The sequence below is a fragment of the Oncorhynchus clarkii genome, unplaced genomic scaffold (assembly GCF_045791955.1).
Source record: "Oncorhynchus clarkii lewisi isolate Uvic-CL-2024 unplaced genomic scaffold, UVic_Ocla_1.0 unplaced_contig_9009_pilon_pilon, whole genome shotgun sequence".
NCBI lineage: Eukaryota > Metazoa > Chordata > Actinopteri > Salmoniformes > Salmonidae > Oncorhynchus > Oncorhynchus clarkii.
The window spans coordinates 450,040-470,000 of NW_027261081.1; the positions used below are offsets into that span (position 1 = coordinate 450,040).

The 19,961-nt window shown below is 47.6% G+C and overlaps 1 protein-coding gene across 1 annotated transcript in view; it reads left to right on the plus strand.

Moving 5' to 3' along the window:
* Positions 1–19,961, plus strand: part of LOC139404682 (ELKS/Rab6-interacting/CAST family member 1-like) — a 424,291-nt gene that overhangs the window by 346,000 nt on the left and 58,330 nt on the right. The window contains exon 20 of the mRNA XM_071147289.1: positions 18,176–18,323. Coding sequence (XP_071003390.1) covers positions 18,176–18,323 — 148 coding nt within the window. The remainder of the gene's footprint in view (positions 1–18,175; positions 18,324–19,961) is intronic.

Genomic DNA, 19,961 nt, shown 5'->3' on the forward strand with positions numbered 1-19,961 from the left:
GGAGAGCGGTAGAGAGGGAAAGAGGAAGAGAGAGAGGGAGAGGGGAAGAGAGGGAGAGAGGAAGATACCTATAAGGCTGTGTCCAGGGTCTGTGGCTCTGTGATGATGACTCATGTTGACTGGTGGTATGTTTCCTTCCACTGATTAGACCAATGACCACAAGTGATGGAGTTACCTGACCCTTCACCCCTAAACAATCGCTACCTGTTCTGTCCAATGACAGGCCTCCAGGCTAACTGTGCTGGCCAATGAGAGGCCTCAAAGGTTGACCCTAGCGGTCACATAGGGATGGAACTGTCATTGACACCACATAGTTTCACTGTTTGCAGGATGGTCATGTCTGTGTTTCTGAAGGTCATATTCTATAGGTCATGGTCCTCATAGGGCCCTACATGACATCATCCTAGATGACATCATAACGCTAATGATAATTGATTGCATCTCGTGGTTTTCACCAAGACTCAGGTCTCTTTACATTGTAAAGAGGTGAAACTTTAGACAGGGCAGCAGTTGCCTGGCAACCCAGACACCTTGCTCCGGCCGAACTCTAGGCCACGCCCACAGACGCTAGCTTCTTCTCCTCAATGAGTCTGGATCTGAGGACCTCGCTGACCCTTCACTGAACGTGAAAACATTCAGGGCCGTCTGATTGGTCCAGAAACGGATGAGTTGGGCCAGATTCAGAACACGTGGGTAAAGCGGCAGTTTGAAAATTAGTTGAGGGCTTTCATACTCTGATTGGTTACAGACGATCCAATCGCTGATGACTTTCTTTTGTGCAACGCCCCTTGTGCCCCTCGTCAACACAAAGGACTTCACTGATGGCTCAGACTGATGTCTGTAGAGAACCACAGAGCAGCAGGAGAATATAGTGGGTCGTCAGGGTTACTGAAGTCTGTAGAGAACCACAGAGCAGCAGGAGAATATAGTGGGTCGTCAGGGTTACTGAAGTCTGTAGAGAACCACAGAGCAGCAGGAGAATATAGTGGGTCGTCAGGGTTACTGAAGTCTGTAGAGAACCACAGAGCAGCAGGAGAATATAGTGGGTCGTCAGGGTTACTGAAGTCTGTAGAGAACCACAGAGCAGCAGGATAACATAGTGGGTTGTCAGGGTTACTGAAGTCTGTAGAGAACCACAGAGCAGCAGGAGAATATAGTGGGTCGTCAGGGTTACTGAAGTCTGTAGAGAACCACAGAGCAGTAGGATAATATAGTGGGTTGTCAGGGTTACTGAAGTCTGTAGAGAACCACAGAGCAGCAGGAGAATATAGTGGGTCGTCAGGGTTACTGAAGTCTGTAGAGAACCACAGAGCAGCAGGAGAATATAGTGGGTCGTCAGGGTTACTGAAGTCTGTAGAGAACCACAGAGCAGCAGGAGAATATAGTGGGTCGTCAGGGTTACTGAAGTCTGTAGAGAACCACAGAGCAGCAGGAGAATATAGTGGGTCGTCAGGGTTACTGAAGTCTGTAGAGAACCACAGAGCAGCAGGAGAATATACAGTGCCTTGCGAAAGTATTCGGCCCCCTTGAACTTTGCGACCTTTTGCCACATTTCAGGCTTCAAACATAAAGATATAAAACTGTATTTTTTTGTGAAGAATCAACAACAAGTGGGACACAATCATGAAGTGGAACGACATTTATTGGATATTTCAAACTTTTTTAACAAATCAAAACCTGAAAAATTGGGCGTGCAAAATTATTCAGCCCCCTTAAGTTAATACTTTGTAGCGCCACCTTTTGCTGCGATTACAGCTGTAAGTCGCTTGGGGTATGTCTCTATCAGTTTTGCACATCGAGAGACTGACATTTTTTCCCATTCCTCCTTGCAAAACAGCTCGAGCTCAGTGAGGTTGGATGGAGAGCATTTGTGAACAGCAGTTTTCAGTTCTTTCCACAGATTCTCGATTGGATTCAGGTCTGGACTTTGACTTGGCCATTCTAACACCTGGATATGTGTAATGAGTTTCGTCTTCATACGAAGGAGAGTCGGACCAAAATGCAGCGTGTGGTTTACGATCCATGTTTATTAATAATACGAAACACGAATCTCCAATACAATACTACAAAACAAAAACGTAAAGAACGTAACGAAAACCTAAACAGCCTATCTGGTGAAAAACACATAGACAGGAACAATCACCCACAAACACACAGTGAAACCCAGGCTACCTAAATATGGTTCCCAATCAGAGACAATGACGAACACCTGCCTCTGACTGAGAACCATATCAGGCTGAACATAGAAATAGACAAACAAGACATGAAACATAGAATACCCACTCAGATCACACCCTGACCAATCAAAACATAGAAAATACAAAGTAAACTATGGTCAGGGCGTGACAGTACCCCCCCCCCAAGGTGCGGACTCCGGCCGCAAAACCTGAACCTATAGGGGAGGGTCTGGGTGGGCATCTGTCCGCGGTGGCGGCTCTGGCGCTGGACGTGGACCCCACTCCATGACAGTTTTAATCCCCCTCCTAAACGTCCCTAAATAGGTTACCCACCACAATGATAACATGGGACAGAGGGACAGCTCGGGACAGAGGTAACTCGGGACAGATGGGTAGCTCAGCACTGAGAGGAAGCTCAGCACTGAGAAGAAGCTCAGCACTGAGAGGAAGCCCAGGCAGGTAGTAGAAACTACCAGAACCTGGCTGGCTGGCGGTTTCAGCAGATCCTGGTCGACTAGCAGATCTGGGAGAATCTGGTCGACTGGCGGATCTGGGAGAATCTGGTCGACTGGCGGATCTGGGAGAATCTGGTCGACTGGCGGATCTGGGAGAATCTGGTCGACTGGCGGATCTGGGAGAATCTGGTCGACTGGCGGATCTGGGAGAATCTGGTCGACTGGCGGATCTAGGAGAATCTGGTCGACTGGCGGATCTGGGAGAATCTGGACGACTGGCAGATCTGGGAGAATCTGGACGACTGGCAGATCTGGAAGAGTCTGGACGACTGGCAGATCTGGAAGAGTCTGGTCGACTGGCAGATCTGGAAGAGTCTGGTCGACTGGCAGATCTGGAAGAGTCTGGTCGACTGGCAGATCTGGAAGAGTCTGGACGACTGGCAGATCTGGAAGAGTCTGGACGACTGGCAGATCTGGAAGAGTCTGGACGACTGGCAGATCTGGAAGAGTCTGGACGACTGGCAGATCTGGAAGAGTCTGGACGACTGGCAGATCTGGAAGAGTCTGGTCGACTGGCAGCTCTGTCTGCTCCATGCTGACTGGCTGCTCCATGCTGACTGGCAGCTCTGGCTGCTCCATGCTGACTGGCTGCTCCATGCTGACTGGCAGCTCTGGCTGCTCCATGCTGACTGGCTGCTCTGGCTGCTCCATGCTGACTGGCTGCTCTGGCTGCTCCATGCTGACTGGCTGCTCCATGCTGACTGGCTGCTCCATGCTGACTGGCGGCCCTGGCTGCTCCATGCTGACTGGCGGCCCTGGCTGCTCCCTGCTGACTGGCGGCCCTGGCTGCTCCATGCTGACTGGCGGCCCTGGCTGCTCCATGCTAACTGGCAGCTCTGGCGGCTCCTTGCAGACTGGCAGCTCTGGCGGCTCCTTGCAGACTGGCAGCTTTGGCGGCATCCTGCAGACAGGCAGCTCTGGCGGCTCCTTGCAGACTGGCAGCTCCATGCAGACTGGCAGCTCTATGCAGACTGGCAGCTCCATGCGTGGTACTGGAAAAACCGGACCGTGCAGGCGCACTGGAGCTCTTGAGCACCGAGCCTGCCCAACCTTACCTGGTTGAATGCTCACGGTCGCCCTGCCAGTGCGGCGAGGTGGAATAGCCCGCACTGGGCTATGCAGGCGAACCGGAGACACCGAGCGCAAGGCTGGTGCCATGTAAGCCGGCCCAAGGAGACGCACTGGGGACCAGCTGCGTAGAGCCGGCTTCATGGCATTAGGCTCGACGCTCAATCTAGCCCGGCAGACACGCGGAGCTGGAATATACCGCACCGGGCTATGCACCCGCACTGGAGACACCGTGCGCACCACTGCATAACACGGTGCCTGTCCGGTCTCTCTAGCCCCCCGGTAAGCACAGGGAGTCTGCTCAGGTCTCCTACCTGGCATAGCCATACTCCCTGTTAGCCCCCCCCCAAGAAATTTTTGGGGCTGCCTCTCAGGCTTCCATCCGCGTCGCCGTGCTGCCTTCTCATACCAGCGCCTCTCTGCTTTCACCGCCTCCATTCTACGGTAACCCTCCTCGCACTGCTCCAGCGAATCCCAGGCGGGCTCCGGCACTCTCCCTGGGTCGGCCGCCCACCTGTCGATCTCCTCCCAAGTAGTATACTCCATACTGTACTCCTCCTTGGGCTGTTCCTGTTGTTTCTTCTCCCGCTGCACCTTAGTGCGGCTACACTCCCCTGGTTTAGCCCAGGGTCCTCTCCCTTCGAGGATTTCCTCCCATGTCCAGAAATCCTTATTGCGCTTCTCCTCGCGCTGCTCCTGCCTGTTGACACGCTGCTTGGTCCGTTGGTGGTGGGTGATTCTGTAATGAGTTTCGTCTTCATACGAAGGAGAGTCGGACCAAAATGCAGCGTGTGGTTTACGATCCATGTTTATTAATAATACGAAACACGAATCTCCAATACAATACTACAAAACAAAAACGTAAAGAACGTAACGAAAACCTAAACAGCCTATCTGGTGAAAAACACATAGACAGGAACAATCACCCACAAACACACAGTGAAACCCAGGCTACCTAAATATGGTTCCCAATCAGAGACAATGACGAACACCTGCCTCTGACTGAGAACCATATCAGGCTGAACATAGAAATAGACAAACAAGACATGAAACATAGAATACCCACTCAGATCACACCCTGACCAATCAAAACATAGAAAATACAAAGTAAACTATGGTCAGGGCGTGACAATATGTTTATTTTTGAACCATTCCATTGTAGATTTTGCTTTATGTTTTGGACGATTGTCTTGTTGGAAGACAAATCTCCGTCCCAGTCTCAGGTCTTTTGCAGACTCTATCAGGTTTTCTTCCAGAATGGTCCTGTATTTGGCTCCATCCATCTTCCCATCAATTTTAACCATCTTCCCTGTCCCTGCTGAACAAAAGCAGGCCCAAACCATGATGCTGCCACCACCATGTTTGACAGTGGGGATGGTGTGTTCAGCTGTGTTGCTTTTACGCCAAACATAACGTTTTGCATTGTTGCCAAAAAGTTCAATTTTGGTTTCATCTGACCAGAGCACCTTCTTCCACATGTTTGGTGTGTCTCCCAGGTGGCTTGTGGCAAACTTTAAACAACACTTTTTATGGATATCTTTAAGAAATGGCTTTCTTCTTGCCACTCTTCCATAAAGGCCAGATTTGTGCAATATACGACTGATTGTTGTCCTATGGACAGAGTCTCCCACCTCAGCTGTAGATCTCTGCAGTTCATCCAGAGTGATCATGGGCCTCTTGGCTGCATCTCTGATCAGTCTTCTCCTTGTATGAGCTGAAAGTTTAGAGGGACGGCCAGGTCTTGGTAGATTTGCAGTGGTCTGATACTCCTTCCATTTCAATATTATCGCTTGCACAGTGCTCCTTGGGATGTTTAAAGCTTGGGAAATCTTGTTGTATCCAAATCCGGCTTTAAACTTCTTCACAACAGTATCTCGGACCTGCCTGGTGTGTTCCTTGTTCTTCATGATGCTCTCTGCGCTTTTAACGGACCTCTGAGACTATCACAGTGCAGGTGCATTTATACGGAGACTTGATTACACACAGGTGGATTGTATTTAACATCATTAGTCATTTAGGTCAACATTGGATCATTCAGAGATCCCCACTGAACTTCTGGAGAGAGTTTGCTGGACTGAAAGTAAAGGGGCTGAATAATTTTGCACGCCCAATTTTTCAGTTTTTGATTGTTAAAAAAGTTTGAAATATCCAATAAATGTCGTTCCACTTCATGATTGTGTCCCACTTGTTGTTGATTCTTCACAAAAAAATACAGTTTTATATCTTTATGTTTGAAGCCTGAAATGTGGCAAAAGGTCGCAAAGTTCAAGGGGGCCGAATACTTTCGCAAGGCACTGTAGTGGGTTGTCAGGGTTACTGAAGTCTGTAGAGAACCACAGAGCAGCAGGAGAATATAGTGGGTCGTCAGGGTTACTGAAGTCTGTAGAGAACCACAGAGCAGCAGGAGAATATAGTGGGTCGTCAGGGTTACTGAAGTCTGTAGAGAACCACAAAGCAGCAGGAGAATATAGTGGGTCGTCAGGGTTACTGAAGTCTGTAGAGAACCACAGAGCAGCAGGAGAATATAGTGGGTCGTCAGGGTTACTGAAGTCTGTAGAGAACCACAGAGCAGTAGGAGAATATAGTGGGTCGTCAGGGTTACTGAAGTCTGTAGAGAACCACAGAGCAGCAGGAGAATATAGTGGGTTGTCAGGGTTACTGAAGTCTGTAGAGAACCACAGAGCAGCAGGAGAATATAGTGGGTCGTCAGGGTTACTGAAGTCTGTAGAGAACCACAGAGCAGCAGGAGATTATAGTGGGTTGTCAGGGTTACTGAAGTCTGTAGAGAACCACAGAGCAGCAGGAGAATATAGTGGGTCGTCAGGGTTACACTGGAATTGAAAAGAAACCTCAGACAGAGATGGAAATAGAATCCATCCTTTCTTTTTTCTCTTCTCTCTCTCGTCCTCTCTTCTCTCTCTCTCCTCTCTTCTCTTCTCTCTCCTCCTCTCCTCTCTTCTCTCTCTCCTCCTCTCCTCTCTTCTCTCTCTCCTCCTCTTCTATCTTCTCTCTGTCCTCCTCTTCTCTCTCTCCTCCTCTCCTCTCTTCTCTCTCTCCTCCTCTCCTCTCTCCTCCTCTCCTCTCTTCTCTCTCTCCTCTCCTTTCTTCTCTCTCTCCTCCTCTCTCCTCTCTCTCCTCCTCTCCTCTCTCCCTCCTCCTCTCTTCTCATCACGTCTGGCTGTGTATCTAACTCATTTCCAGAACTTGACAAATGTGGGAGAGACTGTTATTCTAGCGCTGATGCTCAGAACCTTGATGAGCTTGTGTGTGTGTGTGTGTGTGTGTGTGTGTGTGTGCGTGTGTGTGTGTGTGTTTGTGTGTGTGTGTGTGTGTGTGTCTACGATATACCTCTCTCTATACCTCTCTCTATTTCCCTTCTGTTGGTTTGCTCCATGCAGCAGTTCGTTGTTCAGTGGTTAGCTGTGAGGCCCATGTAGACTAACTTAGTCTGGGCTGCGTCACACAAACACACTTCCCCAGTGAGATGGGATTCTGTGGTGAAACATGCAGCCTGGCGGCTTTTCCTAAAGCAGCCTAATGTCCCTTGTTCTCCCTGCACACACACACACACACACACACACACACACACACACACACACACACACACACACACACACACACACACACACACACACCCTGGCTACATCGGCTACTATTTATATATTATCCCCTTTAAACAACACAGGAAGTTAACTGGATTAGGTTTCCCTGCTGTAAACCCTGTCAACTCTGGGTAGAAGGCTCTGTGTGTGTGTGTGTGTGTGTGTTTGTGTGTGTGTGTCTTGTGTGTGTGTGTGTGTGTGTGTGTGTGTGTGTGTGTGTGTGTGTGTGTGTGTGTGTGTGTGTGTGTGTGTGTGTTTACGTATTACTGTGTGTGTGTGTGTGCTCTGTGGTCAGTCAGAGTTTATGTACCTGACCATTAACCAGTGTCCAGACCAGGTGGACAGTCTATTGAAACGATGTTCAGACTTCAAGCGTTGGTCCATCACCACTGGTCATTTATCAGAGCTGGTTAGAAGCCACGATTGCAGCTGTGTGTGTGTGTGTGCCGTTGTGTGTGTGTGTGCCGTTGTGTGTGTGTGTGTAACTATGCACACAGGAGATTCATGTCTTGGGAACCGGGAGTTGGTCACTGAATGCATTTATCTATTTACCAATGTTCTGGTGTGTTCCGGTATGTTCTGGTATGTTCTGGTGTGTTCTGAAGTGTTCTGGTATGTTCTGGTGTGTTCTGGTGTGTTCTGGTATGTTCTGGTGTGTTCTGGTGTGTTTTGAAGTGTTCTGGTATGTTCTGGTGTGTTCTGGTGTGTTCCGGTATGTTCTGAAGTGTTCTGGTGTGTTCTGAAGTGTTCTGGTGTGTTCTGGTATGTTCTGGTGTGTTCTGAAGTGTTCTGGTGTGTTCTGGTGTGTTCTGGTGTGTTCTGGTGTGTTCTGGTATGTTCTGGTGTGTTCTGGTATGTTCTGGTGTGTTCTGGTGTGTTCTGGTATGTTCTGGTGTGTTCTGAAGTGTTCTGGTGTGTTCTGGTGTGTTCTGGTATGTTCTGGTGTGTTCTGGTGTGTTCTGGTATGTTCTGGTGTGTTCTGAAGTGTTCTGGTATGTTCTGAAGTGTTCTGGTGTGTTCTGAAATGTTCTGGTGTGTTCTGGTGTGTTCTGGTGTGTTCTGGTATGTTCTGGTGTGTTCTGGTATGTTCTGGTGTGTTCTGGAATGTTCTGGTGTGTTCTGAAGTGTTCTGGTATGTTCTGAAGTGTTCCGGTATGTTCCGGTGTGTTCTGAAGTGTTCTGGTATGTTCTGAAGTGTTCTGGTGTGTTCTGAAGTGTTCTGGTGTGTTCTGGTGTGTTCTGGTATGTTCCGGTGTGTTCTGAAGTGTTCTGGTATGTTCTGGTGTGTTCTGAAGTGTTCTGGTATGTTCTGAAGTGTTCTGGTGTGTTCTGGTGTGTTCTGGTGTGTTCTGAAGTGTTCTGGTGTGTTCCGGTATGTTCTGAAGTGTTCTGGTGTGTTCTGAAGTGTTATGGTGTGTTCTGGTGTGTTCTGAAGTGTTCTGGTATGTTCTGAAGTATTCTGGTGTGTTCTGAAGTGTTCTGGTGTGTTCTGGTGTGTTCTGGTATGTTCCGGTGTGTTCTGAAGTGTTCTGGTATGTTCTGAAGTGTTCTGGTGTGTTATGGTGTGTTCTGGTGTGTTCTGGTGTGTTCTGAAGTGTTCTGGTATGTTCTGAAGTGTTCTGGTGTGTTCTGAAGTGTTCTGGTGTGTTCTGGTGTGTTCTGAAGTGTTCTGGTGTGTGCTAGTGTGTGCTGGTGTGTTCTTGTGTGTTCTTGTGTGTTCTGGTGTGTTCTGGTATGTTCTGGTGTGTTCTGGTGTGTTCTGGTGTGTTCTGGTGTGTTCTGGTATGTTTTGGTGTTTTTTGGTGTGTTCGGGTATGTTCTGGTGTGTTCTGGTGTGTTCTGGTATGTTCTGGTGTGTTCTGGTATGTTCTGGTGTGTTCTGGTATGTTCTGAAGTGTTCCGGTATGTTCCGATGTGTTCTGAAGTGTTCCGGTATGTTCTGGTGTGTTCTGGTGTGTTCTGGTATGTTCTGGTGTGTTCTGGTATGTTCTGGTGTGTTCTGGTATGTTTTGGTGTGTTTTGGTGTGTTCGGGTATGTTCTGGTGTGTTCTGGTGTGTTCTGGTGTGTTCTGGTGTGTTCTGGTGTGTTCTGGTATGTTTTGGTGTTTTTTGGTGTGTTCGGGTATGTTCTGGTGTGTTCTGGTGTGTTCTGGTATGTTCTGGTGTGTTCTGGTATGTTCTGAAGTGTTCCGGTATGTTCCGATGTGTTCTGAAGTGTTCTGGTATGTTCTGGTGTGTTCTGGTGTGTTCTGGTATGTTCTGGTGTGTTCTGGTATGTTCTGGTGTGTTCTGGTATGTTCTGGTGTGTTCTGGTATGTTCTGGTGTGTTCTGGTATGTTCTGAAGTGTTCCGGTATGTTCCGATGTGTTCTGAAGTGTTCTGGTATGTTCTGGTGTGTTCTGGTGTGTTCTGGTATGTTTTGGTGTGTTTTGGTGTGTTCGGGTATGTTCTGGTGTGTTCTGGTGTGTTCTGGTATGTTCTGGTGTGTTCTGGTATGTTCTGGTGTGTTCTGGTATGTTCTGAAGTGGTCTGGTGTGTTCTGGTATGTTCTGGTACAGTATGTGTGTGTTTAAGTGTATTTTTGACTGTATCTTAATGGGTGTGTGAGTGAGTATACATATGATGTTTGATCTGATGGTCAAAAGGACTCCAACAGGTTAGTGATGAATCCTACCCAGTGTAATGGTACTAGGAGGCTGGGGGAACCAGGTGGAGGAGTAGAATGGTTGCTCTGTACAGCCCTCTATGTCAGTGTTTATACAGCATTAAAAACCATACAGAATAACTTTGGCTGTAGCTGTGTGTGTGGCTGTGTGTGTGTGTGTGTGTGTGTGTGCAGGGCTTTGTACCTCTATATGTTTGTGTGTGTGTGTGTGTGAGGGGTGGTGAGCTTTGGCTCAATGCTCTGAGTGCTGTCTGTCCGCAGCAGGCTGGACTGAGACTAAAGGTCCTAACCTCTGAATGCTGTCTGTCCGCAGCAGGCTGGACTGAGACTAAAGGTCCTAACCTCTGAATGCTGTCTGTCTGCAGCAGGCGTGACTGAGACTAAAGGTCCTAACCTCTGAATGCTGTCTGTCCACAGCAGCTGGACTGAGACTAAAGGTCCTAACCTCTGAATGCTGTCTGTCCGCAGCAGGCTGGACTGAGACTAAAGGTCCTAACCTCTGAATGCTGTCTGTCCGCAGCAGGCTGGACTGAGACTAAAGGTCCTAACCTCTGATTGCTGTCTGTCCGCAGCAGGCTGGACTGAGACCAAAGGTCATAACTTCTGAATGCTGTCTGTCCGCAGCAGGCTGGACTGAGACTAAAGGTCCTAACCTCTGAATGCTGTCTGTCCGCAGCAGGCTGGACTGAGACTAAAGGTCCTAACCTCTGAATGCTGACTGTCCGCAGCAGGCTGGACTGAGACTAAAGGTCCTAACCTCTGAATGCTGTCTGTCTGCAGCAGGCTGGACTGAGACTAAAGGTCCTAACCTCTGAATGCTGACTGTCCGCAGCAGGCTGGACTGAGACTAAAGGTCCTAACCTCTGAATGCTGTCTGTCTGCAGCAGGCTGGACTGAGACTAAAGGTCCTAACCTTTAACCTGAAACAGAGCTAAAACAAGTCACACCTCCAGATATAGGCTGGGTGCCAAATGACATACTATTCCCTGTATAGTGCACTACTTTTGACCAGGGCCCACAGGGCAGAGACGGAGCTCTATATACTCTGTATGGGGATTTACTGTACGAGTTAATGTGGTTATAGGAGCCAGGAAGTAGGAAGTAGGAAGTTAAAGTTTTTGTTCATTTCTCTGCCTTGTTTTTTGGAGCTTTTCCTGTCAAGCACTCTCACTGAAAGATGGAGCATGTCTCTGTGGGACTGAGTGGTGTGTAAGGCATATTGTATATCTCAAGGTGTGTGTGTGTGTGTGTGTGTGTGTGTGTGTGTGTGTGTGTGCGCAGATGGTACGGGTTTCCCTAGTGATCTGATGTCATTATTTTCTGGACAGATTTGGGTCAGATGATTCTTCAGTGTCCTGGATGTGAGTGAGAGAAAGGGTGGTAGAGAGTTAGATAGAGAGAGAGAGATCCACAACGAATTAAAAAACAAACCCGAATTTGTTAAACTCCTATATCTACTGGGTAAAATACCACAAACGCCATTGTAAATACAACCCATATTTATGTTTATTTATTTTCCCTTTTGTACTTGAACCATTTGTACATCATTACAACACTGTATATATATATAATATGACATTTGTAATGTCTTTATTCTTTTGGAACTTCTGTGAGTGTAATGTTTACTGTTCATTTTTATTGTTTATTTCACTTTTGAATATTATCTACTTTACTTGCTTTGGTAAGGTTAACACATGTTTCCCATGACAATAAAGCCCTTAAATTGAATTGATATGAATTGAGCGAGAGAGAGAGAGAGAGAGACAGAGACAGAGACAGAGATGGGGCGTAGGGAAGGGTGAAGTTGGCACCAGGCCTGGTAAAGCAGGACCTCTCTACCCTTCCCCTGGCACGGGGGACGGAAACACAAAGCTGTGCTGTCCTGATTAACACAGAGGTCTGACTGGTGGGGTTAACACTGATGACTTCCATAGACTGAATTGTGATAGAGAGAGAAAGAGAGGGAAGGGAAGAGAGAGAGGGGGGAGAGAGAGAGACAGAGAAGGAGGGAGGAGAGAGAAAGAGAGGGAGGGGGGAGAGATAGAGAGAGGGGGGGGAGGGAGGGGGAGAGAGAAAGAGAGGGAAGGGGAGAGAGAGAGGGGGGAGAGAGAGAGACAGAGAAGGAGGGGGAGAGAGAAAGAGAGGGGGGGAGAGATAGAGAGAGGGGGGAGAGATGGGGAGGGGGAGAGAGAGAAAGAGAGGGAGGGGAGAGGGGGGGTAGAGGGAGAGATCACTAGCTCATTCCCTCCCCCTCCACCCTAACCCTATAGCTCATTCCCTCTACCCCCTACCCTAACCCTATATCTCATTCCCTCTACCCCTACCCTAACCCTATAGCTCATTCCCTCTACCCCCTACCCTAACCCTATATATCATTCCCTCTACCCCTACCCTAACCCTATAGCTCATTCCCTCTACCTCTACCCTAACCCTATATCTCATTCCCTCTACCTCTACTCGCTACCCTATATATCATTCCCTCAACCCCTACCCTAACCCTATAGCTCATTCCCTCTACCACAACCCTAACCCTATAGCTCATTCCCTCTACCACAACCCTAACCCTATAGCTCATTCCCTCTACCACAACCCTAACCCTATAGCTCATTCCCTCTACCACACATATGTCAGAGTCAAGGCCCGCGGGCCACATCCGGCCCGCAAGAAGGTTTTTTACGGCCCCTGGGATGATCTTGATTTATTATTAGAACCGGCCCGCAGCAAGCCGGCAGCCCGCAGATCTTTTACACGCACCAATACTACATTTCCCACAATGCAAAGGTGACGCACCGAGCAGTAGGCTGCTTCATTTCAATATTTATTGGCACAGCAGTCGTCAGCATCACAGTAAAATTAACTTTCAGATACCCATCAAAAATGGCAAAACGGAAGGTGGATACTGAGAACCGGGGGTTTCAAACAAGGTGGGAGTCGGAGTATATGTTCACGAAGGTAGCTGGAAAACCTGTGTGTCTTCTGTGTGGAGAAAGTGTGGCGGTACTGAAAGAGTATAATCTGAGACGACATTATGAAACGAAACACGCGGACAAAAACAAGAATATGGACATGGAACAAAGGCTACAAAAGGCAGAGGAATTAAAACGAGGCCTCAAATCTCGACAGGCTCTGTTCAAAAAAGCCAAATCACAAGGCCAGGCTGCTGTCAAGGCCAGTTTTATTTTGGCAGAAGAGATCGCTAAATCAGCCCGGCCATTTACGGAGGGGGATTTCATCAAAAACTGCATGATTAAAGTTTGTGACGAAGTTTGCCCAGAAAAAAGGCAACTCTTTTTAAATGTGAGTCTGAGCAGAAACACCATTGCCGAGAGAGTAGACCAGTTGTCCATCAATCTAAAAGAGCAGCTTGTGAAAAAGGGAAAAGATTTTATTGCATATTCCTTGGCTGTGGATGAGAGCACCGACATTTCTGACATTGCCCAGTTGTCAATTTTCATCCGCGGAGTGGACTCCAACCTAAGCGTGACAGAGGAGTTTTTGGCTTTACGTCCTATGCATGGCACAACTACGGGGCATGATTTGTATGAAGAGGTGTCAAGATGTGTAAATGAGATGGAGCTGCCTTGGGAAAAACTCGTGGGTTTGACAACCGACGGAGCACCTGCGATGTGTGGACACAGGAGCGGACTGGTGGCGAAGATACGGGAAAAGATGCAAGAGGAAAACGCGACAGGTGAGCTGACAGCTTATCATTGTATCATACACCAGGAAGCGTTGTGCGGTAAAGCCTTGAAAATGGAGCATGTAATGAGCATCATCACGCGCACAGTTAACTTTATCAGAGCCAAAGGTTTGAATCACCGCCAGTTCAAGGCATTTCTGACGGAGTTAGAAACGGAGCATGGTGATTTGCCTTATCACACAGAGGTGCGATGGCTAAGCCAGGGAAAGGTGCTTCAAAGATGTTTCGAGCTTCGTGAGGAGATTTGTCTGTTCTTGGACAGCAAAGGGAAAGACACAACACAACTCCGAGACGAAATGTTTCTGTGTGAAATGGCTTTTCTGTGTGACATTACGAGTCATCTGAATGCAATAAACTTGCAGCTGCAGGGTCGGGATCGTGTCATCTCTGATATGTACAGTACAGTGAAGGCATTTAAAACCAAACTGACTCTGTGGGAGACGCAGATGCGGAAAGAAAATTTGAGCCACTTTCCCAGCTGCCAGACCATGAAAGAGAAGCTCTCTACCAGTGCGTTCCCGAGCACACAGTTGGCTGATAAAATAGGTATGCTTGCCGCTGACTTTCGACGCCGATTTGCTGACTTTGAAGCACAAAAAAGCAGGTTGGAACTGCTCGGTAACCCATTTGCTGTTGACGTGGAAAGCTCACCACCAAACCTCCAAATGGAGTTGATTGACCTCCAATGCAATGATGCACTGAGGGCAAAATATGCGGCAGTGGGTGCTGCGGAGTTCGCCCGTTTCCTCCCCGGCACAATGCCCCAGCTGCGCATCCAGGCTGCTCAAACGTTGTCTATGTTTGGCAGCACATACCTGTGTGAACAACTGTTTTCTTTGATGAACCTGAACAAAACATCACACAGAAGTCGACTTACTGCTGAACACCTCCACTCAATTCTGAGGATTTCTTCAGCTCAGAGCCTTACCCCGAACATTGATGAACTTGTGGAAAAGATGGGACACCACCAAGTATCACCCTCAACCTCAAACAAGTGAACATTACTGTGCAATCACATATTTAGAGTTTTTACTCAGTTCAAGTTTAAAAGTTAAAATTTAATATTTGTTTTCACTGCATGTTACTTCTCCTTAAACAAAGTGTTGTTTTTGATTAATAGATTTTTGCACTTTATTTTTTTGTATTTCAATCCAATTATATTTTAAAAATATTTCAGTTGAGTGGATGATAGAAAATTGCTATTATTGTTTTTTCTTTGAAGTAAATTTAGCCCACTTTTGCTAAAATAGAAAATATAGTCTACTGATGGTGCCTTGAATACCGGTTTCTTTCATTTAATGTTCATGTTATGGGGATATTTATATAAAGGAAATTTGTCTTTTGTGTCTGTTGAAAATTAAAGATTACTGACAGAGCCATAAGAAAATATTGCTTTATTTATCTGATCATATTGTAATATATTTGTTAGGTTTTCAGTAGGTTCAATTAGGTTCACTAGACTATATGCGTCATTTAAAAATTTTTCAATGAACATTCGAACAGTCCGGCCCTCGTCTTGTAGCTGATTTTTTTATTTGGCCCTCCGTCCATTTGACTTTGACACCCCTGCTCTACCACAACCCTAACCCTATAGCTCATTCCCTCTACCCCTACTCCCTATATCTCATTCCCTCTACCTCTACTTGCTACCCTATATCTCATTCCCTCTACCTCTACTTGCTACCCTATATCTCATTCCCTCTACCCCTACCCTAACCCTATAGCTCATTCCTTCTACCCCCTACCCTAACCCTATAGCTCATTCCCTCTACCTCTACCCTAACCCTATATCTCATTCCCTCTACCCTATAGCTCATTCCCTCTACCCCTACCCTAACCCTATATCTCATTCCCTCTACTTCTACTCCCTACCCTATATCTCATTCCCTCTACCCCTACCCTAACCCTATATCTCATTCCCTCCCCCCCACCCTAACCCTATATCTCATTTCCTCTACCTCTACCCTAACCCTATAGCTCATTCCTTCTACCCCCTACCCTAACCCTATAGCTCATTCCCTCTACCTCTACCCTAACCCTATATATCATTCCCTCTACCTCTACTCCCTACCCTATAGCTCATTCCCCCTACCCTAACCCTATATCTCATTCCCTCTACCTCTACTCCCTACCCTATAGCTCATTCCCTCTACCCCTACCCTAACCCTATAGCTCATTCCTTCTACCCCCTACCCTAACCCTATAGCTCATTCCTTCTACCCCCTACCCTAACCCTATAGTGCATTCCCTCTAACCCCTACCCTAACACTATAGCTCATTCCTTCTACCCCCTACCCTAACCCTATATCTCATTCCTTCTACCCCCTACCCTAACCCTATAGCTCATTCCTTCTACCCCCTACCCTAACCCTATAGCTCATTCCCTCTACCCCTACCCTAACCCTATAGCTCATTCCTTCTACCCCCTACCCTAACCCTATAGTTCATTCCCTCTACCCCTACCCTAACCCTATAGCTCATTCCTTCTACCCCCTTCCCTAGCCCCTTTCCCTCTTCTCTCTTGCCCTTTCCTCCTTTCCTACCCCCTAACCCCTATTCCCTAGCTAGCTCCTGGCCCCTAGCCCTGTGAAGTCTCCCCCCTTCCTTCCTCGTGCCCTTGGCAAAACACACACTCAGGCCCTAAGGGTGGCAGGGAATGGGCACCACATCACACACACACACACACACACACACACACACACACACACACACACACACACACACACACAGGACATCAATAGCACCATTTACCTGCTACACTAACTGGAACACGGCCACTGAGGTTTATAAGGTTTGATCATGGACGGAGGTTTCCAGAACCGGCCCAATAGGGAATACAGTGTTTAAACAGAATAATCTGACATCATAAAGCCTTTTATGACGTCACAGAGACGTGGATCCACCGTTCTCTCTGTAGGGAATACAGTGTTTAAACAGAATAATCTGACATCATAAAGCCTTTTATGACGTCACAGAGACGTGGATCCACCGTTCTCTCTGTAGGGAATACAGTGTTTAAACAGAATAATCTGACATCATAAAGCCTTTTATGACGTCACAGAGACGTGGATCCACCGTTCTCTCTGTAGGGAATACAGTGTTTAAACAGAATAATCTGACATCATAAAGCCTTTTATGACGTCACAGAGACGTGGATCCACCGTTCTCTCTGTAGGGAATACAGTGTTTAAACAGAATAATCTGACATCATAAAGCCTTTTATGACGTCACAGAGACGTGGATCCACCGTTCTCTCTGTAGGGAATACAGTGTTTAAACAGAATAATCTGACATCATAAAGCCTTTTATGACGTCACAGAGACGTGGATCCACCGTTCTCTCTGTAGGGAATACAGTGTTTAAACAGAATAATCTGACATCATAAAGCCTTTTATGACGTCACAGAGCCGTGGAACCACCGTTCTCTCTGGAGGGAATACAGTGTTTAAACAGAATAATCTGACATCATAAAGCCTTTTATGACGTCACAGAGACGTGGATCCACCGTTCTCTCTGTAGGGAATACAGTGTTTAAACAGAATAATCTGACATCATAAAGCCTTTTATGACGTCACAGAGACGTGGATCCACCGTTCTCTCTGTAGGGAATACAGTGTTTAAACAGAATAATCTGACATCATAAAGCCTTTTATGACGTCACAGAGCCGTGGAACCACCGTTCTCTCTGGAGGGAATACAGTGTTTAAACAGAATAATCTGACATCATAAAGCCTTTTATGACGTCACAGAGACGTGGATCCACCGTTCTCTCTGTAGGGAATACAGTGTTTAAACAGAATAATCTGACATCATAAAGCCTTTTATGACGTCACAGAGACGTGGATCCACCGTTCTCTCTGTAGGGAATACAGTGTTTAAACAGAATAATCTGACATCATAAAGCCTTTTATGACGTCACAGAGACGTGGATCCACCGTTCTCTCTGTAGGGAATACAGTGTTTAAACAGAATAATCTGACATCATAAAGCCTTTTATGACGTCACAGAGCCGTGGAACCACCGTTCTCTCTGGAGGGAATACAGTGTTTAAACAGAATAATCTGACATCATAAAGCCTTTTATGACGTCACAGAGCCGTGGATCCACCGTTCTCTCTGGAGGGAACCAGTGTTGATAATAGCTTGGCAGGACTCAATGAAGATATTTATGTCACCTCTCACTTGACTCTTAGCCTGGTCCCAGATCTCTTTGTGTTGTCTTGTTTACTCCTATGGTCATTGTCATGCCAAATTGCATCAGGCTAACTTCAATCTATTTCACCTTTTTAAGAAAATCAGTATATTCCAATCAATGAATTCCATACATCCCACTTTGTATATCCTGGCTTTAAAACTCCACCTTGTATCTCCTGACTGAATACATCCTACATGTGTTGTCTAATAACTCTCTGAATCCTAACTGTGTGTTGTAATGGGTGTCCTTGACAGACAGGAGGCGCTGTTAGCAGCCATCAGTGAGAAGGATGCCAACATCGCCCTGCTGGAGCTGTCCTCGTCCAAGAAGAAGAAGACGCAGGACGAGGTGGCCATGCTGAAGAGAGAGAAGGACAGCCTGGTACAACAGCTCAAACAACAGGTACGAAACATTCAACACTCCCTCGTCACATGACTGGGAACTAGACACTCATCGTGGCTTCAAAAGCTTAAGGATAGCTGCCATTACAGTCTGCTTTCTCTGGAATCTATATGCTGGGTGACAGAATAGGAAGTGACAGTAATATGGGGACTGGGAGGATTGTAAACCTGATTTCATCATCCGTGATTTGTTTGTAGGCGTAACTTAAAGAGGTTACATATGGAGGGGGAGAGAGGTGGGAGAAGACTAGAGGAAAGGCAGAAAGAACAGAGGGAGATAGAGAGAGGAGGGGAACAGTAGCAGGGCGAAGGAGAAGAGAGGGGGAAATATTAGAGATGTGAAGGGAGAGGACAGGAAAAGAGAGGAGAGAGGGATAGAGGAGAGGAGAGAGGGATAGAGGAGAGGATAGAGGAGATGAGAGAGGGATAGAGGAGAGGAGAGAGGGATAGAGGAGAGGAGAGAGGGATAGAGGAAAGGAGAGAGGGGTAGAGGAGAGGAGAGAGTGGTGAGAGTGGTAGAGGAGAGGAGAGAGGGATAGAGGAGAGGAGAGAGGGATAGGGAAGAGGAGAGGAGAGGAGAGGAGAGAGGGATAGAGGAGAGGACAGGGGGAACTGCGGAGAGGGGGGAGGACAGAGTCTAACAGGGTACAGATGTGAGACCACAAGCCCTGCCAGTGAGGGTAATTTTAGGATTATTCAGCTCCTCCCCCAGGTGCCCACAAACCCATCTCTAAACACACACACACACACACACACACACACACACACACACACACACAAACACACACACACACACAGCACAAACAGTCACACATACACACATCTTCCTATTCCAAATACAAACTCAACACACACACATATGTACACAATTCACGCCCACACCAAAACAAACAGTCTAAACAGCACAGGCATCATGGCCCCACCCCCCACAGCTCAGCTCTGCTCGGTGCACAGGGCCCCATTCACAATTGGTACGACATAAAACCATGTAGAAACACAGTAGAGGTTAGTAGAATGTACAGGGGCTTGTGAAACACCCTGAGAGGACAGTAATGACTTAACTGCCCCAGTTCATACAGATGATTGGGATGAACAGCAACATGGAGACCTTGTTCCTTCCCTACTCTCCCTCCCTCCCTCCCTCCCTGTTCACCCTCCCTCCTTCCCTCTCTTCTCTCTCCGTTTCTCCCTCCGTCCCTCCCTCCCTGCCCCCTCCCTCCCTCTCTTCTCTCTCTCCCTCTCCCTTCCTTCCCTCCATCCCTCTCTTCTCCCTCCCCCTCTTTCTCCCCTCCCTCCCCCTCTTTCTCCCCTCCCTCCCCCTCTTTCTTCCCTCCCTCTCTTCTCTCTCACTCTCTGCCCCCTCCCTCCCTCTCTTTCTCCCCTCCCTCTCTCTCTTCTCTCTCCCTCCCTGTACCCTTCCTTCCTTCCTCTCTTTCTCCCCTACCTCTCTCTCTTCTCTCTCCCTCCCTGTCCCCTTCCTTCCTTCCTTCCTCTCTTTCTCCCCTCCCTCTCTCTCTTCTCTCTCCCTCCCTGTACCCTTCCTTCCTTCCTCTCTTTCTCCCCTACCTCTCTCTCTTCTCTCTCCCTCCCTGTCCCCTTCCTTCCTCCCTCCCTCTCTCCTCTGAGTGGCAGGTTACTA